The following is a 10,188-nucleotide window of genomic DNA, read 5'->3' as shown; positions in this document are numbered from 1 at the left end:
AATAAAATAAAACAAATAGTGACATATCCAGAAACGAAAAAAATCACAAATTAATGACCAAAAGGTAAAGAAAGTATGCTTTAAGTCAAATTTTCAGTGAAAATATATGTTTTGACCTTCGTAGGAAATGCCCTACCATGGCCACACCTTTATCACATATTATGTTTTTGAGGTCATCAATGACCCAGTTTTGACTTCTGATTTGGATATAAATAAATCACTCACGCCAGTAGCAGATTCGTATTTCTCCACAACATAGTTGGTAATGGGAGAACCTCCATCATCCAGAGGTGGTTTCCAGGACAGAGAACAACTCTCGGGAGTAATGTCAGATACATCCAGAGGTCCTTGAGGTGGTGATGGTTTGTCTGGAATGATATGAAGAAATTGTTAGTGGAATTCTTAAACAGGGAGGAGGTAAAATTAAAACTTTTTGTTCTGTGAAAAGACATTTGTCATTTGTGTTTATTAGTTTGATACCATTTTCGGTGATTTCTTAATTCTTTTACTTTTCGAAATAGTTTCTAGCTTGGATTCATGTCATAGGGAATATTCAGCTTCAATTTCAAGTTTTGTTCAGCTCAATCACATGGTTTTTGATCAGTTTGATAACATTTACTTACCTACAACATAGACCTTGCACGATGCAGAGTCTGATCCCACCGTATTGACCAACTGAATCGTGTAGCTTCCAGAATCTGTGGCTCTCTTCGCACTCTTGTTTCTATAGATGGTTTGATTCTCAGACGTTTCGAACTTGATCCTGCCATCGGGTGATACTTCATCGCCATTGACAGTCCAAATCGGAGTTGGTTTAGGTCTTCCACTGAACGGCACTGTGATGGTGAATTCTTCTCCTGCCAATACTGTCATGTCTCTGATACTCAAGTCACTTGTGATCTTGGGTGCGCCTGAAAAACGGAAAAGTATATTCAGTTTTCTTGACTAGATATTTCGATTCCAATAATGGTCGAATCCCAAAAGAGACTCTTCTGGAGTTGGTTTATTCTAAAAGCCACATCACTCTTTTTTTAATTGAAAGTAACCTCTGACCCTATGTTGGTTATTGGCAGATTTGTCAGCATATCTTTGACCAGGAATATAACCCAGGCATATTGTACTCAAGAAGTAATTTGCCATTCCAATGTTTTCAATACTGTTTTTCTGCTATTTTCGGCCGTTTTTCATGACATTCACCTGACCCTATGTTGGTTATTGGCAGATTTGTCAGCATATCTTTGACCAGGAATATAACCCAGGCATATTGTACTCAAGAAGTAATTTGGCATTCCAATGTTTTTAATAATGTTTTTCTGCTATTTTCGGCCGTTTTTAATGACATTCAGTTTCAGCATCCATTTGATCCACTCCACTTTACTATGAACTATTAAACCAAGCTACTTGATACTTACAAGGGGGAGCACAGCACATGATGATATCAGAGGAAGAACTCCAGGGTCCTTGTCCGGCAGCGTTCACTGCGCAAACCCTAAACTCATACTCGTGATTTTCTATTAGACTTGTCACTCTGTTGGGAATAAACATAAGTAGAAGCCTTTACATTATACAAAGCAATTATGTACAGATTTATTTACAAGATGAGATCAGATTAATATAGGTAAACGTATTTGAAGAAACCCTGTGACCTAATAGCTATCGATATTTTGTATCGTCATGATTTACATAGATCGTATTCGGCCATTTCGATGATGTAACCTGGAATTATATGCGGAATGCGGATGTTAAGTTTTGATTCTTTTATAGGTCAGGATACTAAAGAGTTGGAAAGTGATCACTTAGTTTCAGTCTATGAGCCTCTCTCCTCTCTCTAGCTGTTATCGACGATATAGGGTCTGGTTGGGGGACTTCAAACAGGAAGCAGATCAGTGTCTTGCTGCGGGACTCTTAATAAGGATCAGAGCAGCGAAATCCTAACCAGGCTGGCTTTAGTGAAGGTGTTGTATTGATGAACAAAGGAATTAGGAAAGTAGTCTCAAATGAATAGTTGTTTACCTGTGATAGGAGTGCCTCCATCATCCACAGGAGGTTTCCATGACATGGACACGCTTTCTGGTGTGACCGTAGTGTAGTCAATAGGTCCTGTGGGAGGTCCAGGTTTGCTCACCACAACCACTTCAATATCAGCCATGTCAATGCCGTAATCGTTTTTAGCTTCGATCTTGTAAATGCCAGAATCCTTGCGGACAGAGTTCTTGATGTTGAGAGACGCAGTGGTACTGGTGACGAACTCCTGAAGAGGAACAAGAAAGATTATAATATTGTTGGCTTTAGAAGCAAACCATAAATCACAACAAACTGAAAAAGTTGGAAGAATTGTTGAAAGCAGCTCACTTTTCTTCTCAGCTTCAGAAAATGATCCTCTCCGCCTCTAACCAAATAAGTTATTTTCGTATTAAAAAGTAATTTGGGCTCAATGAACATTAAAGTTAATAATGGGAAATATATCGACAGCAAGGAATTAAAACTCACATGTGATCGGCTAGAAGGCAGGAATCGCTTTCCTTCATAGTACCAGGTAATGGTTGGCGTGGGAGCTCCAGAAATTTGAATGTTAATATTAATGGGCTCTCCCTCTCTGACTTTGATACGTTTTCCAATGAGAGCATCCAGGGAAATCTTTGGTTTTTCTGTGAATCAAAAATAACATGATAGTTTAGTCTTTATTAAGTTGAATTGGATGTACCTAGTAGTCTAGTACGAATGCTTATTCGAATCAGAAGTATTGAACTGGGGTTTACAAAGTTACTGTTCATGAGTAGAGCGATTCAGTTATATGTTATAATTTGTTTTTAGACAACATCTTAGTTTCAGTTCCTTGATTGGGAAGCATTCCTTATTTATAACTTTATTAAGTTGAATTGGATGTACCTAGTAGTCTAGTACGAATGCTTATTCGAATCAGAAGTATTGAACTGGGGTTTACAAAGTTACAGTTCATGAGTAGATGCGATTAAGTTATAATTTGTTTTTAGACAACATCTTAGTTTCAGTTCCTTGATTGGGAAGCATTCCTTATTTATAACATAACAAAGCCCAACACCTACGCAAACAACAACAAACCAAACACAGTCATCTTGAAAAAGCCTACGAGTGAGGCGAAACTCGAGTCGGTGTAAATAATAATCCCCAACTAAGAACCCTAGTCAACTATAAAATAAGGTAAGCCATTATATAAAATTATCTATTATCATAGTCCTAACTCAAACAGGGGTACACAACATGGTCTCGAATCAATCCTTGTAGTGGTTGTTGAACAATGGGCATATCTCAGACTTTGTTGAAAATTATAGATATTTAGAGTTTACATTACTTGATATTCTTACCTTTCATGGTTCTGGCAATGATAACATCAGAAGCATCACTGGCTCTACCTGTGCCGGCAGCGTTAACTGCACTAACACGGTACTCGTATGCCTTGCCTTCGTGAACATTGTTGTCAGTGAATTCAGTACCCTGTGGACAAAACAAAACGGTACTCTTTAGAAAATCGCTCAAAAAATTCCCAGTTAAGTTAACTCGTTTTATTGTCATTACTACATACATTATTGGCGTTCGATACAGTATACAGTCCTTAAAAAAAAGCTAGACCATATAAAAACATCCCTTGCTCTACGAAAAAAAGAACTTGAAAAATCAATTCTCTCTTAAAACCTTCGTAGACTGAATTTTTCAAAAAGTTACTTTTCGAAAAAGATCCTGCAAATGTACACAACGCGTATTCAAGAAAAGGATGTTTGTCTGGAAAAAGAGGAATGTATTTTAGTCATGTTCAGGCAAATCATAAGGATTAAAGTAACTTCCTTTCGTTTTACAGCAAAAAGCCCTTCGTACATTCCTTTTGAGCTAGCAGCACATTAAAAATTCCGACTATCCTTAGTAAAAGAACTAGATAAATTCATATTATAGTAGTATTATTTTTACATTTTTAAATATTTCGGTAACTCGTCATCTATTCCACTTCAACTTTAATTATAGACGATCTTACCACTGAGAGTTAACACAGTGTCAAGGGTTTCCTCTGACGTCACCCATTTGATTTACACAAGCCAGTATTTCTTAAACTCTGGATTAACTGAAAACTATCTGTGCTCGGGCATTAATCAAGGTTTCCCACAAGGCCCCTCAACCTCTCCTTGAAAAGGCCGAGTGGGTCGACAAAGTCCAGATCTGAGGAGTATTCGTTATACAGCTCCTGAGGAGTTAACACAGTGTCAAGGGTTTTCTTTGACGTCACCCATTTGATTTACACAGGCCAGTATTTCTTAAACTCTGGTTTAACTGAAAACTCTCTGTGGTAAGACCGGACATTAATCAACTGGAGAAAAAGTCCTCGCTATCTATTTACCTATTACAGTGACGTGGGCAGAGGCAGTGGCAGTTCCCAGGTTGTTTTCCAAAGTGAGAGAATAGTGTCCGGTGTCACTTCTTGAACAGAATGGAATATCCAGGACAGTTTCACTCTTGGTGGTTTGCACGTCAGCGCGACCTCCAATTTGGCACACTTGACCATTGATGGACCATCTGAAAGAAGGATGAAGATTTTTTGTAGAGACCCCGATTTAATATCGTCACAGGATACAACTCTGCAGAAGATCCTTAATGTTCTTCGAAATTGAAGTAAGGAACGCCCTTAATTTTTCAAAGAGATAGGTATGATACCTATTTCTCGGTGCACGTTGTTGGAAGGATTGGGGGTTTAAACCGTTTGGTCGCCCAGAAATAATATCTAGGCTTCTTTCATATCCTCAATTTTTTAAATGTTTGTACATCTTTCGAAGGCCCTTAATTTTTCAAAGAGATAGGTATGATACCTATTTCTCGGTGCACGTTGTTGGAAGGATTGGGGGTTTAAACCGTTTGGTTGCCCAGAAATAATATCTAGGCTTCTTTCATATCCTAAATTTTTGTAATGTTTGTACATATTTATTGAACCTTGATGTGATCCAAGCCACGCAACTCCTTGATTCCAGAGAACCATTTGGTGACGGGCATAGGCTCTCCGATGACCTGGGAATATACGTCAAATAATAATTTAATAATAAAGGTCGCACTCATAAGTGCACACTGTTCTCAAGAGAGGAGCAACCAGACAAAATTGATATTACACATCTAACTGAGTGAGGTTTTCAGTCATTTTAATTCAGAGAATCACTCTACCTCTAGCACCTAGTGTGTTTGATAGATCTTGGAACATCAACTTCTTGCAATATTTGTTTCTCATTTAACTCGCAATAGGTACCTGACTCAGTGACTCCTTAACTTTCTTGAAATTTTCGTAGATTCGTAGAAGCTTAACCCATCCTTTAGTGCTGTTTGCCCCTACACCTAAGGCTCGAAGTGGGCTTTTTGTGTATATCTTGCAATATTTGTTTCTCATTTAACTCGCAATAGGTACCTGACTCAGTGACTCCTTAACTTTCTTGAAATTTTCGTAGATTCGTAGGAGCTTAACCCATGGTTCAGAAATGGTTCAGAAAGCTTAACCCATCCTTTAGTGCTGTTTGCCCTTACACCTAAGGCTCGAAGTGGGCTTTTTGTGTATGATAGTTCTCGAAATTCCTATTCCTTGAAATATCCAAAGAAACGTACCTTAACATCAAAGCTGAAGCTTTGTCCAGCCTTGATCTTAACATCATTGAGCGTGCTTCTGTCAATGCGAGGAGCAAGATTCTTAGGTTTGGCAACAATAGGAGCTGTAGGTTTGCTGGCTTCACCAGGGCCGGCAGCATTCACTGCTCGCACTTGGAACTGGTAGGTTTCGCCCTCAATCAAACCGGGCACAGTGCACTAAAATGAAAACAGAGAAATGATGATCTGTTTGTGCCCCAAAATCTCGAAGAAAATCGGAACGTGTGAAGCTGAAAATCCTTTAGTTGTGAATGGTTATACCAAAGCAAACTTACAAGATACTAAAATTCAAAATGGAAAAGAACAGAGAGAGAGCCTCTGTTCAGAAATGGTGACTGCCAAGTATGAGTGAGTAAGTAAGGATTGAATTCGCCGAGAACTCTGGAGAATGCTGGTACATGGAGGTTTTTGGCCCTTGTGGCCTGTCAGACCTCGACAGTAAGTAAGACTATCTTACCGAGGTTTCGCCAGCGGGTACAACCACAGCCTTTTCCCAGTTTCCAGTCTTGTCCTTCATTTCCACAACATATCCAGTGATGGGCGATCCTCCATCGGAGATAGGAGGTGTCCATTGTAGGTCTACATGATCCTTATCCCAATCAGTAGCCTCCAAGTCAGTAGGTTTGCCGGGCTCGTCTGAAAACGAAAAATTGTTGAAATTAGAATAGAAAAGAATAGAAGACGCCTTGTTTATCCAGCTCGAATGAGAATAAAAGGTCCCTTTACCCCAGCAGTCTAAAGAACCCAATCAGTAGCCTCCAAGTCAGTAGGTTTGCCGGGCTCGTCTGAAAACGAAAAATTGTTGAAATTAGAATAGAAAAGAATAGAAGACACCTTGTTTATCCAGCTCGAATGAGAATAAAAGGTCCCTTTACCCCAGCAGTCTAAAGAATGTCTCATATATTTTATAGGTTTAATAACATAATGGAACAAAATTTTAGAAGGCTTCAGCAAGAACTTCTCAAAGTCTTTTGGACTTCAAAAGTTTCAGCAAGAACTTACCAAATGGATTCTTAATGAGCACAGAGTGGTCCATGCTCAATGGATCAGACTCGCCTTCAGCATTGAATAACATAATGGAACAAAATTTTAGAAGGCTTCAGCAAGAACTTCTCAAAGTCTTTTGGACTTCAAAAGTTTCAGCAAGAACTTACCGAATGGATTCTTAATGAGCACAGAGTGGTCCATGCTCAATGGATCAGACTCGCCTTCAGCATTCACAGCAGTTACTCGGAACTTGTATTCCTTGTCTGGCGTTAGACCAGTGACATCCAAATCTGTGGAAATAAAACAAGATTTGATTATGATTTATTTGATTTGAAATACAATGATGTCAATAACGCTGTGGTTCTATTTCAAATGACCATCGTTGAAAACACAAACAATCTTGGTAACCCGAAGACGACCTTTTTAGCAGACCGAATTTGATTAATTATTATCGTTCTTAGATCGAAGGCCAGTTGGGTAGCTCTAGTGACAATATAATTAATAGAAATAACTATTTAAGGTTCCAAGGGACCGTTTTACCTCGAATATTTAATGATTTCAGCTATCTAAGTTTCCATAAAATAACAGTCTAAGTTTCCAAGAAATATAAAAATGCTCGAGTTTTGGGAAGGATTTTCGGTGGTTGTAGTGGGGGGGGGGGGGGGGGGGATACTCCAAATTTTTGGATTCCGGCCCACAGTAAAGGAAAAAAATCGACAAGGTAAGAATAGATTCTTTTCTTGATAGGTATTCGACCACTACATAAAATTTCAACGGTTAATGAATCTTATGATTACCAGTCATAAACTGCGGGGTTTGAGGCAAAAACGACTTATAGGCTTAGTTTTTGCGTCAAACCCTTCAATTGTAAAATAGACAATAAATTGATTGTAAACACTTTTAAAATGGAAATCTTATATTCTGGTGAAACGGGAATTTTATATTCTGGAAAATCCCTCTTACCTGAATGGGTCCTTCGGGAGCAGAAGGCTTATCCGTAACCACAACCTCAATGAACACTTGGTCTTTGCCTTGGGAATTCGTGGCAGTGACAGTGTATTGGGCAGTGTCAGATCTTTGCAGAGGTCTGATGGTAATCTTGGTGAAGTAGTCGACATTATCAATGGTCACACGTTTGTCATTCCTGAGGGAAATAGGGAATTTATTTCAAGATATGTTAATAGGAAGTGTTAGCTTATTTATTGGCAAAAACACGGTCTTTGAATACCTATGGATATTGAGGCCTCAGTGGTAAATTAATCACTTCTTGGTTATATTTAGACGTATGAAACTATATTACACAAAACACTTCTTCTAAGTGGGAAGAACCAAGTAGGGTTCCTATGACCGCTGACTAGGATATTATTTAAATTGAACAAAACAACTTAAAGTCGAAAAATAATGCCTAACAGAATAAGGTTAATAATAATTCCCAACAGGATAAAACCCCTCATAAATTGTAAATACTCTTACTTGAGAGGATTTCCTCCAGCTCTCCAGTCCACATGAGGTACTGGCTCTCCAATGATATTGGCATCAAACTTGAGTGTAGTTCCTGCAGATAGTTTGATATCTCCCAAGTGACGTCTGTCAATGTGAGGAGCCACTGGAAAATGGAATCAAAATAGGATTGATTTAGAATCAAAAAGGAATTGATACATTATTGGAAAATAAAATAGAAGGAAATCTGTCAAATCCACCTTCCTCAAATTGTCTAATATGTATTCCGATAATCTGTTTTCTTACCAGTCATAAACTGCGGGGTTTGAGGCAAAAACGACTTATAGGCTTAGTTTTTGCGTCAAACCCTTCAATTGTAAAATAGACAATTGATTGTAAACACTTTTAAAATGGAAATCTTATATTCTGGTGAAACGGGAATTTTATATTCTGGAAAATCCCTCTTACCTGAATGGGTCCTTCGGGAGCAGAAGGCTTATCCGTAACCACAACCTCAATGAACACTTGGTCTTTGCCTTGGGAATTCGTGGCAGTGACAGTGTATTGGGCAGTGTCAGATCTTTGCAGAGGTCTGATGGTAATCTTGGTGAAGTAGTCGACATTATCAATGGTCACACGTTTGTCATTCCTGGGGGAAAATAATGGAATTATTTAAATACATGGTAACTGGTCTGGACCTTGAACATTGAGTAGACCAGCTTAAAATAGGGAGGATATCAGCTGAAATTTGACTTGTTGAAGAAATTGGGAAGGTCATCCAATCGTAAAATTTGTAACCAAAACCAAATGTCAGCCCAAAGCAATCAGACCTAGAGTGATTGCTTTGGGCTGACTTTGAGAGGCTGACAAAAAACGCCGACCCCGTCTGAACACAGGAAAAGGCAAGGAGGAACAAGAAAATTTCAAAGTAAGGATGTTAACAGAAAGTGTAAGCATGGTCATTTGCGATAAGACAATCTTTTAATACCCACGGATATGTAGGCTTCATACATACATATCCTGTGTCGTTCCATTTATTCAACGGGTCGATTTCCAAGTGAAGTTATAAAATTTAGCTAGGTGTATTCATTGGAGAACGACATTTGGAACAAGCATTTATGCTTAACACAATTTACATTCCTTAAATCCCCCCCTGCTTGTTTCAGTCACCACGTCCTAATCCATTTGATCAGGACCTTACCTGTATCAGTCTCCATCTTCTCCACCATGTAATACTCGATGGGGGCACCACCATCATCCTCAGGCGGGTTCCATTTCAGACTGCATCCTTCCTTATGGATGTCATTTTGTGTACGGAGTTAAAACAAAATCCTTACCTAGCACAGTAACTTTAGCAGTTCCCTTGTCAGTTCCCCAAGAGTTCTTCACAGCCAAAGTGTAAATTCCGCTGTCTCCTCTCTTCGAGTCGAACACTTTCAGTTTGGTCGACTTGTCATCATTGACAATCTTGAACCGATCCTTGCTTATAATTGTGATATCATTGCACAACCATTCCTTGGTGGGAATAGGCTCGCCAATAACATTGATGTCGAACTCGAAGTTGCTTCCAGCGCGGACCTTGATGTCAGACAGTTGATCACGATTGATGTAGGGCGAGACTGAAAAGGAAACGAAGAAGAAATATTGAAAAACTTGGTCAAGTCTATAGTAGGCTAATAAAATCACGCTTGTATTTACACCACTACAGTACTGAAAATGGAACAGTGTAGCCACAGCCACAACCAAATGTCAGCCCAAAGCAATCACCCCAGGGCTAATTGAGATGCTGACGAAAAACGCCGACCCCGTCTGAACACGGAAAAAGCGAAGAAAAGGAAGCACTGAAATTGGTCAAATAAACCAGATCGTTTCAACTGTTCGTAAATAGAATCTTTTAAAAGTGTGCCTACTAGATGGTAACACTTACCTTTCTTGGCTCTAGCAATATGTGGAGCAGTTGGATCACTGGGTTCCCCTGGGCCTCCCTTGTTGACAGCCAGAACTCTGAACTCATACTGATTGCCTTCAATCAGGTCCAGAACTTTACCCTTGGGGGTGTCACCCTCAGTTTGGGCACACTTCTCCCAGATAGGACTGAAAGTAAAGAGGTTG

At 39.1% G+C, this 10,188-nt stretch overlaps 1 protein-coding gene across 1 annotated transcript in view; it reads right to left on the bottom strand.

The window, feature by feature from the left end:
- Window positions 1–144: 144 nt before the first annotated feature.
- The window catches only part of LOC103512392 (twitchin-like), a 100,214-nt gene continuing 90,170 nt past the window's right edge, over window positions 145–10,188 (bottom strand). The window contains 20 exon segments of the mRNA XM_026825876.1: window positions 145–368; window positions 624–911; window positions 1,413–1,555; window positions 1,647–1,653; window positions 1,684–1,716; window positions 2,014–2,251; window positions 2,491–2,648; window positions 3,345–3,591; window positions 4,948–5,028; window positions 5,611–5,808; window positions 6,107–6,285; window positions 6,804–6,926; window positions 7,434–7,443; window positions 7,600–7,780; window positions 8,110–8,242; window positions 8,383–8,392; window positions 8,545–8,725; window positions 9,250–9,390; window positions 9,392–9,695; window positions 10,004–10,170. Of these exon segments, the coding sequence (XP_026681677.1) occupies window positions 160–368; window positions 624–911; window positions 1,413–1,555; window positions 1,647–1,653; window positions 1,684–1,716; window positions 2,014–2,251; window positions 2,491–2,648; window positions 3,345–3,591; window positions 4,948–5,028; window positions 5,611–5,808; window positions 6,107–6,285; window positions 6,804–6,926; window positions 7,434–7,443; window positions 7,600–7,780; window positions 8,110–8,242; window positions 8,383–8,392; window positions 8,545–8,725; window positions 9,250–9,390; window positions 9,392–9,695; window positions 10,004–10,170 (3,031 nt within the window). The 3' untranslated portion in view covers window positions 145–159.

This window comes from Diaphorina citri, unplaced genomic scaffold (assembly GCF_000475195.1).
Source record: "Diaphorina citri unplaced genomic scaffold, Diaci psyllid genome assembly version 1.1 scaffold833, whole genome shotgun sequence".
NCBI classification, from domain to species: Eukaryota; Metazoa; Arthropoda; class Insecta; order Hemiptera; family Psyllidae; genus Diaphorina; species Diaphorina citri.
Note: the sequence above shows the minus strand (reverse complement) of the source record. Positions and strands in the feature narration are given on the sequence as shown.